The 23,607-nt window shown below is 39.6% G+C and overlaps 1 protein-coding gene across 1 annotated transcript in view; it reads left to right on the forward strand.

The window, feature by feature from the left end:
- ptpn4a (protein tyrosine phosphatase non-receptor type 4a) overlaps positions 1 to 23,607 on the forward strand; it is a 90,098-nt gene that overhangs the window by 52,127 nt on the left and 14,364 nt on the right. Inside the window, exons 7-18 of the mRNA XM_042494228.2 lie at positions 9 to 61; positions 4,634 to 4,754; positions 5,204 to 5,291; positions 7,271 to 7,359; positions 12,160 to 12,223; positions 13,905 to 14,077; positions 15,108 to 15,176; positions 15,315 to 15,449; positions 15,868 to 16,032; positions 22,139 to 22,298; positions 22,838 to 22,921; positions 23,145 to 23,201. Coding sequence (XP_042350162.2) covers positions 9 to 61; positions 4,634 to 4,754; positions 5,204 to 5,291; positions 7,271 to 7,359; positions 12,160 to 12,223; positions 13,905 to 14,077; positions 15,108 to 15,176; positions 15,315 to 15,449; positions 15,868 to 16,032; positions 22,139 to 22,298; positions 22,838 to 22,921; positions 23,145 to 23,201 — 1,258 coding nt within the window. The remainder of the gene's footprint in view (positions 1 to 8; positions 62 to 4,633; positions 4,755 to 5,203; positions 5,292 to 7,270; positions 7,360 to 12,159; positions 12,224 to 13,904; positions 14,078 to 15,107; positions 15,177 to 15,314; positions 15,450 to 15,867; positions 16,033 to 22,138; positions 22,299 to 22,837; positions 22,922 to 23,144; positions 23,202 to 23,607) is intronic.

Here is a 23,607-nt window from a genome sequence, read left to right on the forward strand (position 1 = left end):
CCTTCCAGATTGCCCTGTCCACACAACACAGCCGCACTGCTGGCGTCCTATTCTGTTCAATGTAAGTAGCAAGTGCTCCCTGGACGCATCCACTCTATATAACGACGGAAAAGGCAATTCATTAGGCCTCCCTTTAGCTGCACACACTGTTAAATGTAATGACTGTGGTTGCCTCAGTGCATTTATAGCTGCTGCTCTGAAGCCATTATGATTCAATTAAGCTGTGTGGTGATATTTGATATTATTGGCAGTGATATGAATATTCAATGTGATTGTGGTTTATTTACAGTTGGGACTGGTAAAAAAAACACAAAAATCTTTTTATTGTCCAAATATGGCACAGTGGCAAATGGAAATGTGCTGTTGCGATTTAGTGTGCGGGTTAAAGGCTGACTGGGCCCCTCTGTCATCAGAATAATAACTCGTGACACACTGGTCTGTCTGTCTGTGCCACTCGCTCTTTCTCTTTTACTGCTGCTCATTGTATTCACGCCGCCTGTTTGTTTCTTTCTTTTATCTCTGTTTAGTCTGTCTCATCCCTCTCTGCTTATCCCTTTTTTTCACACTCACAACCTCCCCCCCTCCACTCCACCTCTGGCTTATTTTGTGGGGAATTTGCACTGCTACAGTATATAGGTCAGAGAGGAGATTTGGCCCGAGACTACCAACATGACACTACTGCTTTTACACACACACACACACACACACACACACACGCACGGTAGCTAGATCCATGTTGTCACTCCTCTCAGTGCCAGCCCAGATTATGAAGATAAATGTTTGCTTTTGGTAAAAACAGCTTGAAGCAGTTGCTATGCTGCTAATTCAGTTAGCCTGACCCAAGTGCCAGCACTGATCATTCTGAATCCCACACCAAAGCTTGTACTCTCAAAATCCCACCCAGTAGACCTAAATTCTCGTTTAAAACTGGACAAATGGTGTTGGAAACCCCTTCCTTAGAAAAAAAGGCATCCTGTTTAAAAAAAAGATTTTAAAAAAATTGGAACTATGCTTGGGGAGTATGTCATATTTTATACCTTCATACCTTCTTGAGATGGTACCAGGGTATACAATATATGATGGTATAAGTGTGCGGAGCTACTTTCTTTCAGCTTTTCAGACTAATAAATACACAAAAGAAACCCGCAAACAGTTAAAGTAATAGTCTTACACCTTTTTTCCTGATTAAACAGAGAAATACAGCTGTACACCTTTTGAATTCAACTTTCTCTCGGTCATGGAAGACTGACAAGGCTAAATTGCCTCATTAACTCACTATAAAACACACTTCATTCAACTTAACAGAAACAGAAAAAAAAGTCACCAAACCATCTTGGTTACCCTTGCTAGTAATGTAGTTAGTAACTCCACTGATCCAGCAATCACCAGCTCAGGTCTGGTCGAAGTAAATCCTTAATTTATAATTCATTTTTTATCTGCCTTTGCTGGCCGCTGGCTGTTTACAGTCCTTTGACGTATCCCTCCACCACTAATACTACTTTTACGTCTCCACTTTTGGTCATGCCGAGTTAAACTATGGGGCCCAGATCCCGCCAAACTGCGCCGGAGATGGACCTTCTCCAGAGTAGGTCAGAAAGTACAAACACCCGCCCTGTGTGTTGTGAGACTCAACTCACGTCTGCCAGTACAGGAGAGAAAGAGACAGGATGGCGTTTTGTAAAGTCTCTGTGTGTTCAGCTCTCAGTACTTTTGTAGCTTCTAACTAGAAACCAGAGACTGCGATCTGGTGATGCGAGATGCCACCCAATACCACCCCAGGTTTTTTGAAATAACACATTTTCATTTGGTCATTTTAAAGTAAATCTATTGCATGTAGAAGTCTTTCCTTTGCTAATGTATTCCAATTGACAGTGGCTGATATTGTGGGAGGAAACATACAGTCAGCTTTTCTGTCAAACGTTAATAAAGCGATGGCACACACGCATGCATACACACTCTGCCCAAATTACCCACAATGCATGTAAATCCATCATCACAAATGGAGAGTTGAATGTCTTGTTTGTGCTTTGTCGGTCAATAGCATCATTATAAGGAGCCTGAGCTCCAGCCAGTATGGATTTCACATCAATAGATGAATATATAAAGAGAGATCAGGTTGTCAGCTGGTCTTTGAGCTTCATTGGCCTCAGCACTGAAGCTTGTTAAAGTAATAACTGCAGCATAAAGTCAAACCAACATTAGCCTACTGTTCTAAAACGTAAGCTATCGACTATACATATATTTCTCCCTGGAGCCGCGTGCACATCAATAAGCGGGTGAGCTTGAATTGATTGGTTGGTCAATATGCTTAGGCTACCGGCTAGCAAGGTTAGTCCAGGGACTACTTGAGTGAATTGATGCTTTTGAGCTTCAACTGCTTGCTGGTGAGCTAATGGCTTTGGGGATTCACTTTGAGCGCCATCTCCCTTAGGCCTCTGAGAGCGAATCGAGATCTGGGAATCATTTCACTCTTTATCTTTTCGCCTGTAATCTACAATCACTCCCTTCTTCACCTTTGAGTGAAAAAAACAGCTGTCTTTTTTTCACCCCACTTTCTTATTGTTATTTTGACATTTAAAGGTATCTGGCCATGGCTATATTAACCCTTTTAAATCTGAAAAAAGTGCTTGATTTCTTTAAAAAACATGAAGAGAAGGCAATGAGCAACTCAGAGAAATGAGCAATGACAAGAAATTGGCAAAAAGTTTAAAGAAATTTACCTTAAATTATTATTATTTTTTTAAAAAAGAAGGAAATACCTGATGAAGTCCTAAAATAAAGCCAAAATTGATAAATATTAATAATAAATAGATATTTATCTAACCTGAAATTGAGGAGTATAATACTCATATATAAAACTTAATAAAACTTATTTTCAGGTCAGTTCCTTTGTTACCTCTTACTAGTTCCTTATTGCCTTTTTCCCACGTTTTTTGAAAAAATAAAAATAAACAAAAAAATGTGCATGTTTCAAAGGTTTCAATGCTTGTATAAGTCATCTAAAGGCAGCAAAAAAATGGATGTAAATCCAGGTTTTAAAGGGTTAAATATCCTACATGCATTACCTACATTTATTAGAAAATAGCCAAAATGCAGTTGTTAATACCTAACTGAGCTATGCTTCCCATTTAGTTTTTGACACGTTCTGTTCACACACAGTCCTACCATATCTTCAGGCTCTGGTAAAAATGTCGTGTGTGGGGGCGTCTGGTGGCTCAGTGGATAGAGTGGCGCCCCATACGCAGAGGATGTATCCTCACCGCAGCGGCTGGGGGTTCGACTCCAGCCTCAGCCCTTTGCTGCATGTCTCCCCCCTCTCTCTCTCTCCCCCTGTAACGCTCACACTGTCCTGTCACACAAAGGCAATGAAAGCCCAAAAAAAATAATCCAAAAAAAAAAAAGATGTCATGTGTTGGACAGGCTTGGTATGTGTTCACACACTGAGGGAGCAGGTCTGTTAAAGGTCCACTGTGTAGCCTTTAGAGGCATCTAGCTGTGAGGTTGCACATTGCAACCAGCTGAAACTTTTCCCATGTGCCAAACAAGAAGGAGAACTGCAGTGGCTAATGCGAAAAAAAGGAAATGACCATTTTCAGAGCCACTGTTTAACACTTGCACACATGTTCACACTCAAAAATAATGTGATTTTATTCCTCTGGTGCTTTTAGTAGTTATGAACTTTCTTAAGAGGAGAGGATTGTCAGAGGCTGTGAGAAATTTGCAGCAAAGGTGTGAAGATTCATTAGTTGTTGTCATTGTGACTGTTTCAATGCCTTCCTGTGAAAACAAACATGCTACAAAGTAAATAAGATGTCGGAAAGATTGAAAGGTGTGCGATAATGACTGGCTGAGAAAGTGCAGGAAAAGAAGGTCAGTTAACATGTGAAAATTGAACTGAAGGCCTGACAGAAGAGTTGCTGTATGTCAGCTGGTTTGGTGTTCTGTCTGTCAATAATGAGCAGAAGCATACAAATGCTCATGTCCTAAAGAAGTTTGGTGAATAAAGTGAAGATGGTTATGACCAGTGTTGGCTAAATGTTTTTTTTTAATTGGCAATATTGAAAATGAAAAACATGTTTTTGTAGATGTTAATAATTACATGCTTCTCATGGCCAGTGCCAAGAAGATTTCATTTCACATTTTTGTATTTTAAAAAGAAGTCATTTGTGCACACCTGAGGTTAAAAGAAATTAGATGTAGTAAGAAATGTTTTTTGGCAGCTCACAAACCACCTTCAAACGACTTTGTACAGCCACCTACTGTATCGGAGTGTGAAAGTAGAAAATGTGAAGCCAATGAAAGCAGTCTGTCTTTGTAGTATCTGCGCTACTTATCAGCTGTAATTTCATTATTGTAATAATACATGATTATGTACATTCCCAGGTATCACCTGGGAATTTATTGGCCAGATATATATTGTGCATCCCTAATATAAACTTAAAAAAAATCCTGTAGGTAATATTTTCATCCAATTAAAGGGATGGCAAAGGAATAATTACAGAGCGTACCTGTGCACATTGAGTGTAGACCTCTCCATCATCCTTGTTGTCGTCTCATTATCTGCGCCTTCCTTCCTCTCTGTGTGCGTCGGTGCGTTGACATGACATCAATCTCTCTCTTTCTCTCTGTGCAGCTGAGCTGGGGGACTACAGTGAAACGGAGCATACAGCAGGCTATCTGTCGGAGTACTGCTTCATGCCCAACCCTCCACAAGACTTCCATAAAGAGGTCGCCAAACATCACCAGCAGCACAGGTACACTCAGATACACAAACACAAGCGGCTGTGATCGCACACACATTCAAATGCAAAGGAATATGGCGTATACCAGCGTACATGCACTTGGAAAATTGCTCAAAAACAAATGTCAGGCCTTGAAAAGTAACTATATCCAAATTAAGTGGCTGTTTATCTTTTAAATTGAGAAATAGGTTAGAAAACTCACCATTCCACACACTTAAAGGTGTGCTTACTCATACACAGCAATGACTTGTATGCCACAGTTTATCTGCTGTTTCTTTATTCATATCTCATTTCTTTTATTTCCTTTTTGTTCCCTTCCCTTTCTCTCTCCTTCTCCATACGTCTCATTAACACATACTTTCTTTCTCTCCCTACCCTGTCATCACCACTCCCTTTGCTCCCACACACTACCTCCCATCCCCATCTGTCTTTGTACCCATCCCCGTCTCGCTCTCTCTCAGCGGTCTATCTCCTGCCCAGTCAGAGTTTAATTATCTGAACACAGCACGCACGCTGGAGCTCTACGGGGTAGAGCTGCACTATGCAAGGGTAAGTAAGGTTTTGTTCTGTGACTGCTGTGTGTTTTGGTATGTGCGTTAAGGATTGCTGTATATTCAGTTTGTTTGTTTCTGTGTTGCTGTTTGTCTGGTGCCACATAGATATGTCAGTATATCTGTGATCTCACTCCGGTCTTCCCTCTCCTCCCTCTCTCTGAACAGTACGAGAAAACTGAGTCTTTATCCACATTTTACCAGTGGTATCAGAATTTATATAATAAAATCTGCACCCCGCACGGTTGATTCAACGCTGATTTCTTTCCTTGGCAGCTGAGGAGGAATGAGAACAGGTTGGAGGAGCTGCAGTGTGTACAGTTGATGCTGATGCCCACATCCTGCAGAAATGCTACACATTGGCATTCAGCTCGCACTGAGATGGCAAAACATAGTAGCAGAGAAGCCAAGTCAACATTTAGATTGATTTCTTTCATATATAGTATTTCTATTAGATAGTTGTGTGGAAAACAATTCTCAAATATCAATTTTTACCCGTCTAATCTGCATTAAAGTAAATACAGTAAAAGCTGATTCGTCACCTCAGCTGCTGAAGAGATAGGGACTAACTTGGTTTCAAATTTAAACATGCATGATTGAGAGTTGTCTGCAAACTTACTGACAGTGAACCTGCTCACATGTCATAAGGTGATTTATTTTATGGTCAGCAAATGATTAAAGAAAAGTTATTTGATGCAGATTATTTTGAGAACACGATCTAATAAGCATAGCTTGCATCATTTTGTAGAGGAATAGCCATGCTTCAATGTGTCTGCGCTGGTGATAGTCAATGCTGGAGCTAATACATGTGTTTGTAAGTCCACTTGGACTCAGACATGGACTCATTAGAATAACATGGTCATAGGTCAGAGGTCAAGGTTACAGTGACCTCATCTGTCTCAATTTACTGATTGCTCTATCTCAAGATAGTCTGAAGGGATTTTTTTTTTTTTTTTCAAATTTAGCACAAACGTTCACTCGTACTCAAATATGACCTTATGACAAATGTCTAATGGAATATAATGATAATGTGATGACTCATAACTCAATAGCAAAAGGGAGACATTTGGTCAGACACTGAATTGGTAATCTTGAGTGGCCACCTTGAAACTGTGCTAATTTTTAAGGTGTTCTAGGGGGTGAGGGGGGATGTGTGTGACGCGTCCATGTTTTCACAAACATGGATGTAAAATATGAGTCCAACTTGACTGGTATGCGGAGGCAGACAACTACGAGGCGGTCTTTCTAGATATGTAACAATCTGTTCAACAGGAATAAAAGGGTCACACATTTCTGAGCAACATTTTTCTGAACCTTAATATAGAATCAAAATTTCAAAATGTTCAGCAATGCAATAATCAAGTAAGAAACATGTAAGCCATTAACGGAGTCAGTAGTTAGAACCCATCATCATGAAAAAAATATGTCAGTCTGCAGCTGTTAACAGTCTCCAGACTGATCTTCCAGTTTAGGCTATTTCTGATTAGTGATCAAAACTTTAAGAAAATTGATTTTGTTGTCCTCATAAAACAGCACAAGACCAACATGTGTCAGTGCTCTGTTATCATCAGTATCACATTGCACATGCAGGATGTCCAGTGCAGTAGTGTATAATATTACAATTCAAAATTAGATAATCAATTTGGACCAAACATGTTGGAAGGTCTTCTCTAATGTACTGCAGATGTTTATTTCACCCGAACCTGATCCTATGCTGTTTTTGTCCCACACAAACTCCTATTTCCTTCTGTGTGGGTTTCTCTCATTATCCTCCACTCTTAGTTTGAGGCAGGTGGATCCATCGGCTGGTCTGTTTTCAGCAACTGCTACTTGTTTTGTAGCAGTGAGGAAGCCTCTCATTTTGTGTTTTGCCCCTGTTGTGTTTCTGCTCGGCTCTGCTTCACTACACACACGCACACGCGCACGCACACGCAAATACATACATACTCCTTCACACACTTCTTCTCCTCTCTTCAGGACCAGAGCAACACAGAGATTCTTCTTGGGGTGATGTCTGCCGGCATTGTTATTTACAAGAACAGGGTACGGATCAACTATTTCCCATGGTGAGTGAATCACACACACACACACACACACACACACACACACACACACACACACAACATCTAATTGTACATGTCATTAAGTGTGCATATCCACAACTGGAATGTTGCTGCAAGAGTTACCCATAGCTGCATTTTGAATCTAGTAAGACAACATAAAGAGGTAAGAATGAAAAAAATAGGAAAAATAGATCCAAACAAGTGGACAAAAGGAAGTTTTGTGATGGGATTTGCATGCTGTTTTAATGAGAGGACACTTTCAAAGATCACTTCAAGGTTTTAAATGTGTGGAGAGGGAGATGGCAGAAGTTGTGGGCGGTTTTGTTGGGAACTTTGGGACCAGTGATGATCATATCAAATTTGTCACAATCCTCTATTAGAAATGTTTGCTTGTATCCATGATTTAATTTTAGCGAGGCAGTTGGTCAGGCTGGAGTGAGTTTGAGTGCAGACGGATTTTGTGGATATGTAATCATTGGCGCAGCAGTGGAAATGGAGACTGTGAAAAAATGAAATCACGGATGGGGAGCAGGTAGAGGATAAATAGGAGGGGACCAAGTAGTGAACCCTGTGATACGCTTTGGAACTTAAGAGCAGTGGGAGAGTTTTTAAAGGGTATTTTTCAACCTGGATGCTATTTTCAAATGTTTTTGTGTCTCAATGACTAATGGTGACAACAAGTTATGAAATTGGTCGAGAGAGAAGTCTTCAGCAGAAGTCTTCAGTAGCTGCGGCAAAACAGGCTACAATGTAATGCCCATGGGCAATTGTGCTTTTATTTGTTCTAAAGGTGCTCGTTTTTGCCACTGACAGACTCAGTTTTTCATTAGAAGTGTTTGACAACATTACAGGAAGGATCTCTCAGAGAAATTAAATATTTTTCTTAAGGTGACTTATTTTAGGAAAAACGTTGGTGGAAATTTTAAGTTGGCAGACTTCCCCTTAACCAAGACACACACTAACTAACAAACTGGATCAGTGAAAGATAAGAAAAAACTTTTCAGTTTTCAGTAATGCTGTCAGGCACTTATTATAACAATCACAGCCTCTCAGAGGCAAAAACAAGCACTTTTAATGGACATAAATTGATGGTGCACAATTGCCTGTAGGGATTAAATTGTTGCTTGTTTCACTGCTGCAGCTGTAGCACTTTCTCAACACTGGACCAGCTCCAAAAATGGTCTCCGTTGGTCCTGTAGACTCAAAAACAAGGAAAAGCAGTAGGGTACCCCTTGAAGCTGGAGATTCCAATCATCAGTCAGAGACCCTCAGTCGACTGAAATTGTTTCAAGTTGAGCAGTCACTTTTATCTGAGCAGTGTATTTCTGGGGACATTTTGGTCCCCAGATTTTGCTGCGGAGTAAGTGCTCTTGATTTTCATGCTACTCTTTGGTAGAGGGAGCTGTGGACCTGCAGCGGCACAGAGGAGGAGAGGGGGGAGAGACCTCTACTTAGAAGTTATGAATTCACAGCCCACAGCAACTTAATACGATGCAGTCTCTGGCCTTTGTTTGATATCTAGTGTTGGCAAACATAATGCTGCACATTACGATCCGTCATTGGCGTGTTTACTATATTACATGAATGCCACTATCACACTGAGCATTCTGCTGTGCCCATTCAAACTTTAAAGCTGTGTGTGGAAAATTAAAAAAAATCATTGAATATTACTATTGAACAGCAAAATCTGATTCATCTTGCATAATTCTGAGTCAGGTACAGCCCTAGAAAATAGGGTCTGAATTTCCCTTTATGCTTAATCATGTTTTTAATACAAAATTCCATCCATGGTTTAAGTTTGGTAGCAAATAAGCAGACTCCTCTGTGTGCTGGGTCTATTTTAGTAGGTTAAATTTTAGACAGAAAGGGATTAAACCATAAACATGCATGCTTTTTGAACATGTAAGCATGTAACTCTGTGTGAGACTTTAAGCTGGTGATCAGAAGCTTCAGTTGCACTTGCTTGAAGCCAAAATCAAGGTAGCTAAAAACCAACAGTGAAGCTACTCTGCGGCCAACAGCAGAAAACCTGGCAGCTCTCAGGTGTGAATGAGTCGATCTGTGGATGAAAAACAGAGAAGTGCTTGATAAAAGAACAAGCTCTGTCCATTGATATTTTCATGCTGAAATCACAGTCACTATTAGCTGCTCCCCTGGAACAGTTGAATCTTTGCCGCCTTTATTTCTGTGGTCTGAGCAGTAATTGTTGACAAGACTAAAGAGCCCAATTCCCCTGATCTGAGGAATCAAACTGTGGATGTTCTTGACAAAAACCCTCCTCTCTGTCCATCAACCAGCTGCCAGCTCCACTTGAACCACCTCCAGGAACCCTTTTTGCAGAGAAATGTGCAGCGTAATATTTTGGTAACCTCTCACATAGTCATTATTGACATGGCATATTAACGTTTAAGCTTTAGTTGATCTTTTCTAGAATTATGCAGATGATTCCACTAGATTTTTCTACGGGGAGGGCTTCGCTTTAAACTAGGTTTCCTGGAAATATTATAAGCATCAAATCTGCTCGCTCTCCTTTTCTCTTTGTCCTCTTTTCACCTCTCTCTGTCTAATTCACTTACTCTCATCGCTCTTTATGTCTCCTGCTCTCGTTTGCTCTCCAAAGCATTGATTCTTGGAAATCTCCCATCCTCTGCTGCTGCACTGTGGGAGGCTAAATGTTAATGGGTGCCGGGGGTGGGATAGTAACTACTCAAATCCCTGTAACTCCGGAAGATAATTCACTCGTGTGTAGGCTTAACACACACACACACACACACCCTGACCAAATGCACATAGCAGCTGGTGTGTATTCGTGGTGTGTATGCGTGTGTGCATGTGTTTAAACATCAGTGAATGTCTGACAGCAGTAAAATGTTTGTGATGAGATGAGTTTGATGTGTAGGGTTTGTTTTGTTTTACCTACATTGTTGGGACTAATAGTAATACATTTGGGGACTCGGCTCACATTCGGGGACAAAAAGCCATGAAATTTTTTAGGGTAAAGACTTGACTTTTGGTTAGTGAATGTAAATCAATGCAAAGTCCTCCTAAGTAGAGAAAAAACAGTTTTGTGTGCGTGTGTGTCTGCAAATCCAGTCAGTTGAGCTACATTTAGACCAACAGCGGTGTCCCCAACAGCTGTCCACTGCCATGTGTGAGAAAGAGAGAGACACAAGAGTCAACAGCGCCTCTCAGCCCTCTGTTAGCTGTTTTTTTTCTCTCTGTTTTTTCTCCTTATCCTCTCTTAAACAAAGGCTCACTGTTTCTACTGCTTAATTCCCATCACTTTCCACAGTGTCTCTACTCTCTTCTCGTCATTGTTCCTCTCTCCTGATGATAAATTGAAATGTAAGATACAGTAAGGACGGGTCAAGAAAGAGAAAAGGGACATTTAGATTTTTGCCTATTTCCTATTTCTGTTCACAGCAGCCTGACAAATGAGCCACACTTAGCTGGGGCATGACTCACACTCTGCCCAAGCATGTGTGTGTGAGTGTGTTTGTCCATGCAAGAGTGTGTGAGTAAGTATGTAAAATATATTTAGCAGGGAGCGATGAGTCACAGCAGCAACAGAGCTCTAGGAAGGGATTATGTTACTCTGCTGCTGCTCATCAGCAGACCTCTTACTGTGGCCGCGCGTGTGTGGTCTTCTGATTCCAATATTATTTTATATCGTTTCTGCCTCTTTGGACGCATGACTACATAATACAGAGACTGATGAAAGAAGATAGTTGAACCTTCAGGAGACTCCATTGTGGTCATACTCTTCCCATCCAGATATGGAAAGAGGAGTGGGTCAGAGGTTAAATGAACAGTTGGGATGTGACCTGTGGGCTAGCTTAGTTGATGAACCAGCGATTCATTGAGAAGTGTGCTTCTTGTTTATATAAATAGATACTGAAAGTGAGGTTTGGACATGTGTCTGTTGTGGCTGCCAGATATGAATGTGTTAACTCACCTGTAGCGCTAGCAAGTGTGTCTGAGTATGGCTTGGCTTAACCCTTTGACACATGGAGTAACATCACTTTTCTCACGTGACCTTCAGACGCCTAGTATGTATAAGGCATCAGTAAGTATTTATAACTTTGAATCCTGAATTTATTTCTTTAAAACTAATTTTCAGGTAATTTTCTTGAACTTTTTACTGATTTCTTGCAAATTTTGGGGTCATTTCTTCTTTATTCGATATTGAAGTAATGACCCACCTTACTCTGCTTTACTTTGACTCTGATTGGCTGGTAGGGAGAGTAGGGTGGGACATTGTTAGCTGTCATTGCCATCAGGAGGAGCGACTTTGTTCTTACACAATGACATTAAAAAGTAGTGGTCATGATGTAAAACATCAGTGCAATCTAGTCCAATCCAAATTCATTTGTAAAGTGTACAAATGAAAACAACAACAGCTGACCATTTCTGACTGTTTCATACAATCAAAAAAAAATTCAAAACTATTAAAAACAACACAGGAAAATAATGATAATAAATAACTGGTATAAGCCTGCTTGACTCAGTCAAATATTAGAATTAGATTGGAGGCTATGGAAATGCCTGTACTTTAAAGTTCAAAATTGTAAGTGCTGTTTGATTTTATTCTGTTTTAGCACTATCAGAATAACATTATATTACTATGGTATATATTGTTACACTGGCTTGTATTGGGCTAAGCTGATTGGAGCAAGCACACAATGACTGACCTTAAATAAAAGTAACACATTTCAACAACAGTGTCTCAGTACAGTTGATGGGCTTATTAGCTGTGGGGAAACTAACCTTTTGTGTCTTTTTGGTTTTTTTTCCTGCTTCCAGGTTGAAAATAGTGAAAATCTCCTTCAAGTGCAAACAGTTCTTCATCCAGCTAAGAAGAGAGGCGGTAGGTGTACACACACACACACACACACACACACACACACACACACACACACACACACACACACACACACACACACATACACACACACTTCTTTGCCACTATTTCCCTCTGCAACGGTGTCTTTTGAACAGATGAAGGAGTTTACCTTCTGTGTGTGGGTCCCTTTTTTCTGTATGACTGACTGTATGAATGTGTCTATATACTGTAGATGTTAGCCGAGCGGTACATACTGTATGTGTGTGCAATCAGTGACAGATTAACCCCCTGCTGGCTGTGCCCTAGTTGACTCTGCTCTAATCCCCAACTGTGTCTCGCATCCCTTGTTTGACACGTAGATCTCTTTTCATTCTCAGTGTTACAGGCAATTGTTTGGACAGCTGATCTGTCATTGTCATGTTCAACTCGATGAATATTTCCACCACAAATATCTGCTTCATCATTATAAATCTGTCTCACAATACCATTACATTTAAAGTGTTTTGGGTTTTTTTATGTAAAAAAGTGAGTTATTGTTAAAACTGAAATAATACCGTTTTGTTATTCTAGTTTTTGTCTCACACTCCTCCCTCAATGCATCTAGCTGCACTGGCTTTGAATATCCATATATATTTGTATCTGCACACAACCTGATTTCGCCTGTTATATTAACTTCCTATTGAAATAAATGGCATAAACGTCATCCACAGTAGTTTAACTCTGTAGTTCTCAACCATGGGTACTTGTACCTCACAGGGTCCCTCTGCAGTTACAGGGGTTAAACGAAAGGAGTAGCTTATCTAGTGAGAAGTTACAATTTGATTAAGTAGTAACCCCATGTATTGACTCAAATTAAACACCTGGGCACACTGAAAGGTAATGGATAAATATTTGAAATACTGTAGATAGCAAAATGTAATGGATAAACAGCTGATACAGTTAACGTTAGCTTAAAGTAACGCACAACCATTTAAAAGGGTTAGCTAAAAATGCTAAACAGTTTAAATGGTCAGCTAAAATTAATTGATAAATAGTTAAAATAGTTTAAAAAGTTGTTGTTTTTTTTTTTTAAATTGCTTGAAGTTATGGATTAATAGTTAAAAAATCATCTGAAAATAATGTACAAACAGTTTGAACAGTTAGCTAAAAGTAATAAATAAACTGTTAAAATGGTTAGCTAAGAGAATAAGATAACAATAGCTAAAAGTATTGGATACACAGTTGAAACTGCTTGCTAAGAGTAATGGATTAACAGCTCAAAAATTTAGCTTTAAGTAACAGTTCAAACAGGTAGCCAGAAATATATATTAATATATGTAGTTAATTCATTCATCCTTTATTTAAATCTCGAGGAATCATGCAGGACAAACCCTCATTTTCAATGATATCGAGAGCACAGAGAAAACACGAAGAAAGAACAAACAACAACAGACCGCACATCATTAAAACAGTTACAATTAAAAGCGGAGTAATTGGTAATCGTAGTTGTAAAATGGCCCATAGTAACAGTTGTGCTGACTTTAAATGTACATTGTAACATAGTCCAGGTAAATGCAGGAACATCTTACACACAGTAGTTAATTGTATTACTGTTAGACTCAGATAAACTTGCTGAATGCTGGTAACCCACTGTCACCTCACAAGCTGAATGCCAAAGTGTTAATCAACGGCTCAGTAAGTGTCGTCTTTCCTTCCCTGCACACAGTCTGAGACGCGGGAAACACTGCTGGGTTTCAACATGGTGAACTATCGGGCCTGTAAAAACCTGTGGAAGGCTTGTGTGGAGCACCACACCTTCTTCAGGCTGGATCGGCCCATCCCGCCACAGAAGAACTTCTTCGCTCACTACTTCACTCTGGGCTCAAAGTTCAGATACTGGTAAGAGCAAGAAGACACACATATTCACTCCTGTAGGAACATGGACAGAATCCATTGAGCAACACAGGTAGATTCGGAAAAGTCTTCCCTTCACAGTCAGACTCTGACAGATTGACATGTACACACACACACACACACACACACACACACACACAAACATACACACATTCACGGACCAGGCTTGTAGATGTTCTGTCTGTATTTCCTTTTGTCTGACTCTCGACAATAGTCCCACTTCAACAGAAGTACATGTTTGTTTGGAAGTTGATGCAGTAGTTTCACTTTGGGTTGAGAGGCTGAAACACTGGAAGGCTTGTGGGTGCCTCTCATGCTATCTTCCCCCAGGAAGCCACAACTTTATTATTTATGGCTTTCATGTGCAGGCAACCTGTGTAAGTTTCTTCACAGTCCCACACCTCAAATTCTTTATATGGGTGATATACTGTACATTTCTTGGTATTTTTAAGCTGGAAAGGGGACTGAAAAATCAAACATTTGACTCTGGAATGTATCACGCCTCTTGACAGCTTAGTTGGTAGCTTTTTTATTTCCTTTTTCTAAGAAGTTTGAGTGAGGGATGAACTGAGTTGGAGGTTTTGTGATGCATTATTGAGCAGCAGTGATGCAACCCCAGAAAGCCTTGCTCTGATGTTTGACTTGACTGCGTGTGTGTGTTTGTGTGTTTGTGTGTGTGTGTGTGTGTGTGTGTGTGCACGCTCTCGATATTTACTGACCTTCCACTGTTAAATTGGGAATTTGTGTCGTTAGGAAGTTACTAACAGTGTTAATATCCCTATTGACTATATTTCAGTTGTTACTGTCTGGCAGAAACCGCTTGCTGGTGTTATTTTGCCTAATTTATTTATTGTAAGGCTACATTTTTCATAAAGAAAATCAGGAAAAGTAAAGTAAATCGAGTTTTATTTTAACCTTGCTAAACCGAAGAGTAAAAGATTTTCAGCCTGTTTCACTCTAGTTAAAGTTCGATTTTCCAAGACAGCCCACTGACTGTTGCTTTGGTTGTTTCCAGCGGGCGGACGGAGGTGCAGTCTGTGCAGTATGGAAAGGAGAAAGGCATCAAGGACAGAGTGTTTGCCAGGTAATCCACATGCCTCTCTCAGTTAGTTTGAATCTAGCCATCACAAGCCTCTAAGGGTAGATAAACTCTGCAGGAACTTGACTTATTGCAGTTATTTTCATTTCGGCCACAACCAAATTAATGTCTTGGTCTGCACAGATCTCCCAGCAAGCCATTAGCCAGGAAGTTGGTGGGCGGAACTGACTGGGAGTCAGTCAGCAGGAACAGCCTATCAGATGAGAGACTGGAGACCCAGAGCCTGCCCACTCGCTCGCCGCCTGGGACACCCAATCAGTGAGTCCAGGGTTTCCCACACTTTCATTTATTTGTGGCAGCCCGCCATGTTTAAACCATCTGCCGCCACATATTGATTTTATATTTTTGGAGCTGACCATTCATTAAAGTGCTGTTGGAATGTATTTATCATTGGGTTACTGACTGAACAACACTACCGGAGCACAGAGCTTACTCATGGCACAGACAGAGCAACAGAACACCAGGCACAGTGAAAGTGAAACTTAACTGACTGCAAGTCTGCAGCAGCTGCTCCTCTCATCCATTGATCTTATCAGCTCTAAAAGGATCAACAGATCTATTATATGTATCTATTTGGTATAAATACCATGGCAATATTCAGCCTCATAAGAACTTTGCCTAAAAAAAAAAGAAGGTTTTTCACAGGCCGTTAACATTAAATGTCTTTATTTGCCAGGAACTCACTGTTTGTACAAGAGGGCACACGACTACGCCCATCGTCCGTTGGCCACCTGGTTGATCATGTGATCCATGCTTCACCCAGCCTACCTGTCTTCTCCTCCTCCAATCACAAATCAGCATCGTCCACTCAGGCCAACAGCATCAGCTTGGACTCCACACCGTAAGTTTTCACGTGATTCTACTTCTTTCCTTCCTCTTTATTTTTGTTTTTGATGCACACCCACTTTCTTTAAAGCTGTTTGTCTTTGGGTAGAAAAACACCAACCTTTCACTTGGTGGCAGGGAGATAGATTTCACTGTATATTAAGAGCCTCATAAATAAAACAGCCGCTCTTTAATTTTGAAGTTTAATTTTACTCATCAGCGTTAGTGCCACTCTGTCTGACTGTACTGCTGAGTTGACTGGTTTTTAAAAGTCTGTCTGTGCCTGTGGCTTCTCTCAAGAGTTAACACCCTCTCCCACTGTCACTTAACTGGCCCCATTGAAAGACGAACCCTTTGAAAAACAGCCTGTAAAAAAGTGTTTATAGCGGGTAGCAGGGCGGAGAGGTTATACAACAGAGCTGAACTAGGAATTAGTGTATGTGTAAGTGTGTTTTCGGCATGCCCTTATTGTGGTCACACACTATAAAATATCTGGTGAATTCCTTGAACTAATATAGTTCCCCGATTCTGTTTCAAAGCCTAAAAGCCTTTAAGTTAAAGTAAAGTGAGTTTAGAGTTTTACATTTCTATGTTAAAATCCCCAAATATTATTTGGATCGTCTCAAGAACTAGAAAACAGAAAAACAAGATTAATGAATTCATGAAATGTTCATCCTATTGTACCTTTATTGATAATTATTGATTCTGAAAACAGAAAACATTTGCAATCAGTCGTTCAGCAAACTTCAGCATTCACATTCTTCACCTTATCTTGTGTTGTAAATATTTCAAAAGTGTGGTCATTGGGAGTTTCTTAGCTGAAACCCCTTTTCCACTGCACAAAAACACTCGACGACACGCTCTAACATCTGCCTTCTTAATGTAATGGGAAAGGTTATAATTGGCATTCACGTGTGAGTCAAATGACTCTGCCGTAGTCACAGGTTATTTATCGACTCCGGCTCTGATCAGAAGTGATGGAAACACAAAACCTGGGTGAATGTGTTAAATGTAGCCCCTTAACTGGTGAGATGCAATGCAAGTATCGTTCATCTACACCTGAGCAGCACTCAAACATTGATCCTTATAAGTCTGCGCTGAGTTTGATAATAAGTAAGATATATATATAAAAAGAAGTAACCACCTTAAAGTTTTTCCCAGCCTCCATGCTGCTTTCTTCTCTTTACACACACACACACACACACACACACACACACACACACTCACACAGAAAGGCATATGTGTCTGTAGATGAGCCGTGTACACAGCTCTGGTCTAGTGGCAATAGGGAAGGAGTCTATTGCCCATTTTTAGCAAGATTACCTGTGTTTAGAAAACCTGCAGACGTGCTAATTTTGGTGAAGAAGGGGTATAACTGATCACAAACCTGGTGGAATATTGAGGGGAAACACTTGGCAAATTGCCTCCAGTGAATTTGCTCTCTTGCTCAAGTGCTCACTCGCTTAGCAGTACTCTGTGGACTCTGTGTGAGCCTCTGTTCGACCAAGCACGGGGATAAGCGTCTAATTATGTTTAGCAACAATGCTTTTTACTTGTCTGTGTCTAATAGCTATCTAATACTGGTAACAACTTTTTGATATAAAAAACCTTAAATATGTGTAATACATTCTTAAAATCTCATGTTATTATATTTGATTATCTAGTAGGATCATTTTGTTGTATTGAACTGTAAATGACCTGCAGATGTAACTCATATGTGCTATTAGCCAGGAGCCGTTTATGCGTGAATGTCTGTGATTTGAATGAGGAAGAAGATGCATCGTAGATACGGCATGCTTTTTCTGCAGTCACAGTATGAGTGTGTTTGTGTGTGTGAAAGAGAGAGAGGGAAGAGACATGGAAAGATGGAACATTTCTCAGTTGGAAATCAGAGTGGTTAAGTAACATTACAGTGGTAGTTCCGCTGCCTACAACGCTAAACACACACACACACACACACACACACACACACACACACACACACACACACACACACACACACACACACACACACACACACACACACACACACACACACACACACACACACACACACTAAGTTGTTGGCTCATCACTCTGTTACAGTGCCAAAGGATGACATAATCACCTGCTCGATCTTCCTTAGACGGCACACACGTTATCCATGCATATTATTTTATTGGCTTTATAGGATTTTGTCATCATGATAGTCATTACTCTTTTAAATACCTATCTCAAGATTATTTTTTTAAAAATACTGCATTTTCTTTTTAGAAATTTCCTTAAAATCCTGTGAAATCCTTTAACCCTTTGCAGTTGCCATGGTTAAAGGAAAGGTTATACAGAAGTTAAACAAACTTTATATCTAGAACTTACCATTTGATTAAATAATATATTCACAAGTTGCCTCAGCTTTAACCAATGAACAGCACACTGAAATGTAACTGATAAATAATTAAAATACTCTGAAGACTGAGAAGTAACGGATAAAAAGTCAAAATGGTTAGCGAAAAGTAATGGATAAACAGTTCAACATAATAAGCTAAAAGTAATCGATTTAAAAAGTTTCGTGAAAAGTATGGAGAAACAGTCATTCATGTTATTAGCTAAAAGTACAAATAAACAGTTGAGTTATAAGACAGTTGAAATGGTAAGCTAAAAGTAATTAACAGTTAAAATAATTAGTGATACCTATCTCAAGTTTACTTTTTTGAAAAAACAAACCACTGCAAACCATCCATCCTGGGCTTAGCACCCCCCGATTTTGATTAGTTTTGAGAAATCCAAAAAACCCAGAGCGTTTTCCCCCTGTATACCAGAATGATGATAGAAGCTTCCAGACCTTTCTGTAGTGCTGACGCTGCGTTGTGGAGATAGATAAGGTAACGTGACAGTACGTGATGCTTTGACTTAATACCCTTCTGTAAACAGAGTTCATTTGGACAAGCACTTTTTGGCAGAGGGAGTGTACTTAGCAGTAGGCAGTTTCAGCGTCTCAAGTTTATAATCCCCCAATTTTCTTACCTAAATCATATTTGCTTTCTATTCAGAAGATTAATTTATCTGTTATTTGGGCCATGGAAATCCAAAAATGAGAAAAGAATCCTTTGGAGACTCAGATTTGAGGTTAGGTTGGACCTGCCTAATCTCAGATGCTATTAGCATGCTGCAAATATTCCAAAAGTAGTTTGCTGGTTACAATTTCCAGAAGTAGATTATTGTCAAAAGAAAAAAAATACATGTTTTTTTTCATCATGTCACTAAGCTGTGGTGGCTCTGAATTACCCACTCTGCCAACTCCATTGTGATATCTACTTAAAAGATTTGGTTCCAGTCCGGATTACATTTTGGTTTTGAGGAGCTATCAGTTCCAAATGTAATATATAATAAACACCCCTTTGCCCCAGATAAATTAGTCTGCATTTTTTCTTTGGCGAGATTCATATACAGCGACTGTATTTTTACATTCTTAGTTGATGTGATTCAAATATACTCCTAAGTTTTCAGGTCTGTCACTTGGCTCAGGCCCATAATCCAAATTTTCCCAATGTTCTTCCCAAGATTTTCCTCCAATAAAAAACTAAATTAGAGTCTGCTTTTTCTCCCACAGGCCACAGTTATACACTATGTCAGCTCCACACATGAGCAGTACAACAAAGCCATAACCCTCAGACACTCTCTATAACGTTCTGTTTTTAGTTGTGTCGAGTGAAAATTATCTGTTTAGCTAACCACAGCTCATTACAGTGACGGCTTTCAAAATGCAGCATCTATATTTCCTCAACACTGTCAAGGGAACAAAAAGGTACAATTATATCCTTTACTGTAACAACACTGCATGCAACTGTATGTCATGATAAACGACTTTGGATGCTATAATCACAGCTGTTATCTCACAGTTGTAAAGCAAACGTTTGACTTGGGAAATATTTTTGGTTGAAAAAACTTTGGGTGTGCACTGAAAGTGGGTTTTTTTATTTTTTTTATTTGTCCTTTTGTGGATTTGAATGCAACATGCTGCTTTATAGCATCTTGTTTTAGACTTTAACCCAATTGTGATTCTTTTGTCACTGTGCACACCAGTTTAGTTCTATCCTCTGTTTGGCTTTCAAAATATTCTTTAACCCTTTGAAACCAGGATCTACATCATTTGTACTGCTGTCAGACACCTTTCACAAGTATTTAAACATTTGATCCCAGGGCAAAGTGGTTAGATTCCTTTCAAAAACACAGAGTGACAGGTGATAAATCCCAAAATATAGCCCACAATTTGCTAGAAAATTAACATTTAGAAAATTATCTTTTAGAAAGCTAGGGAAACATTTGTAAAACTGTTATTTAAAATGATCATAATTTAATATTTAAAATCATTTCAGAGAATTGTTATAATCTTTAAGCAGTTTTTCAGGTCATTTCCTTTTTTTTCTATTTTTTTATTTTTATTTTTGTACTTTGCTTTTTTGTTATTTTTGTGTTAATTTTCAGGTATTTTTTGTACTTTTTTTTCTTCTTTTTTTACAAATGTGCTAATTTTTAAGGTAATTTCCTCCCAAGTTGGTCATTGCCTTCTTCACAAGTTTTTCAAAGAAATTAAACCAATTTGTCCAGGTTTCAAAAGGTTAAGCAAAAGGAGACACTTAGGATTTGGTTACGATCAAAGCTGAAGGCAAACTAAAACGCTGGGCTTAGACATGTCCTGTGCAGACGAAGGTTAAGTCTCATATCACAGGGCCTTGTCTATGTAATGATCCGGTATGAAGACACTTATATCCATTTCACTCGTCTGTGTCGTGTTGAGGAAACACACTAATGTAGGAGGATGTTCTGCCTTGGCTCAGGCCTGCTGTGCTCTGCCCTCCTTCTGAAAGCCTGACCTGGTTTTGACCCATAATAAATGTTGGTTTCCGTGTGTGTGTTTAAGCCACAAAGTGGCACCAGTGGCAGCAGCCAAAACAAAGGCAATGCTCTCTGACTGCTGCTCTCGCCCCAAAGGAGTGCCTGCACACAAGCTCGGAGAGAAATGACTCGCTTTTACCCCCCAGAGAGCGAGCCATGATGCTGCTGAAAGCCTCACCTGACTGACGCTGTTGTTTCATCGTACACACTGACTGCCTTTTATCGTCGGGATGATGGAGGGGGGGTGTTTTCCTTCCTCTTGCAGCCCTTTTATTGAGGTTAATGCATTGTGACTAACACAGTGCTATTAAGCCTCTCTGTCTCTTGCAATCTCTCTTCCTCTCCTTTATCTGTTTTTCTCCACGTGCCCCTTTTTTTCTCTTTCTCCACTAAAGGGCCCACCTCTTTCACAAACAGGACAAGCTTTAGCTTAACCATTACTTGTGTCTTTGTCTGTACCTTGATGTTTGTGCCTCTGGTTGCCAATCCTCTTTAAAAGGCCATGCCCCTAACCTACATTCAGCAAGTTGTGAAATACAGTTCATGTTTTTTTCAGGATGGTGAAATGATTGCTTATTTTAATAACAATGAATCGCGTTTCAATAGCTTCAATAGCATATTGACAAGGTAAAGCAATTCTTTCCAGAATGTCTTAATTGGGAATCAAATGCAAAAAACCTACATGGCACTAGCATAAATTGGCTTGTCTGTAAAGGGTATCATGGGTACCCACAGAACCAATTTTCATTAAGATATCTTGACGTCAGAGGTCAAGGGACCCCTGTGAAATGGCCACAGCATTTTTCCAAAATTTAGCCTAACATTATAGCGTTGGTCAGCCCCCTCACTGATCAGCTTCATTAAAAGGTATAAGCTAGCACATACCACTGGATTCTTTAGGTCTTCTAGTTTCACATGATACCAGTATCACTCTGTCTTTAAAACTCAACACGGTACAGGCTCTTAAAGACAGGAATGTCACCCTGCAAATTAACAGGGGCATACAAAAAAGGCATACGGACCTCAATCGCATCGTGATTAACGTGACAGCCCTGATTTATTTACAGTAGTAATGACGTAAGGTTTGGTTCTTTACTGGATACAGGTGGGATCAGGCATACTATAAAAGGGAATCATTTTTGTCCAGTCAGATTAATTGGGGAAAAAACATTCTTCTCCCTCCCTTTTCTTTATTACCGTCTCCTCCGCTCTCTTCCTGACTTTCTCTCTCGCTTTGCCTTCCTCAGGTCTCCAGAGGGGATAGACGGCCAGCCTCCAGCTCTGCCCCCCAAGCAGCTGAGCAGGAAGACCTTGAGCCAGATCATCCAGGCCCACTCCCAGCAGAGCCTCCTGGACAACCACCTTAATGAGATGTACGATGTTCCCGTCAATGCGGACAAAACCACGGTCAGTATGGCGACACACCAAGGCCACACTCATAACACATATTAAAAAATGTAAGTAACAAGGCCAGGTGCATAAAGCAGTCTTTTTCATTATTCTTAAAAACAAGTGGAAAATTTAAATAAATGCATGGCCCGAAAAGATTTTGTGAAAGATTGTTTTATACCTATGTGCATTTTCAAACATCATTAGCAATGAAAACAAATGACCGCCTAAGATGCATTCAATGACGTCTTCTATTAATTAAACTGCTTATTTCATTTTACAAAACAATTTAGTTTTGTTTTGATATATTTTCTGCCATCTAGTGGTCAAAAATCAGTTTTTGACACTTTAAATCTTATAATGTGAAGTGAAGTTGATTAAGTTCACACTAATAAAACTGTAAAATGGGATGCTTCAGGTTATCAGTCATGTAATACTGCCTAGCATTAGAGCTGGGGCCAATATTCTTGTATCCCAGAGGAGGATGGTGCGGAGGATGGTGCGGAGGAAAGCAGTATGGGGATTTGATGTTTCTATGCCAAACTTTGCTCTCGCAGCTAAATGGAGTTGTCCCTCATGATAATCTGGTCCTGATCAAGATGAGACCTGATGAACACGGACGTTTTGGCTTCAATGTCAAGGTGAGAGCTGAGACTATCTGGGACAAAGTAAAACATCTGTTCGTCCTTCTATCTTTTTTTTGTATTTCTATCCTTTGATCTATCTTTTCTTCATTTTTTTTTTCTTTCTTTTATGCTAAATCAAAACACTTGGCACAAACTGTCAGTATGCATCATGACCAATTCCATACTCCTCTTCCAAACTGTTAACTCTTCCCTTCCCTGTGTGTCTGTGTGTCTCCAGGGTGGAGCTGACCAGAAGATGCCCATCATTGTGTCTCGAGTGGCTCCAGGAACATCAGTAAGTCCACAACCTCTTGTCCTTTGAATGATTTTTTTTCTTCTTTCTTTTTTATTAGTATTTCTATAGTCTATTACATGCCAAGGAACTATTGATGTGAATTAGTAGCCCTGTTAATTCCAGCATATTTACATTTGTATTTTACTATTTATAAGCATTAAAATAGTAAATAATAACCACCACATATAGTCAGCAGATATCTACTACTGTGTTTACTTTCACATAGAATAGAATATAGAATAGAATATTCCTTTATTGATCCCCCATTGGGGGAAATTTCAAATGTTACAGCAGCATGAAAAAAGAAAAGTGAAATGTAACAAAGAAAATAACAATAACAAATAACAATAAATAAGTAATAAAATAAGTATGTACATAGAGGAAATAAGGTATGTACACATAATAA

The sequence above is a fragment of the Plectropomus leopardus genome, chromosome 10, assembly GCF_026936395.1.
Source record: "Plectropomus leopardus strain MGB_pleo_1.0 chromosome 10, ASM2693639v1, whole genome shotgun sequence".
In the NCBI taxonomy this organism is placed as follows: domain Eukaryota; kingdom Metazoa; phylum Chordata; class Actinopteri; order Perciformes; family Serranidae; genus Plectropomus; species Plectropomus leopardus.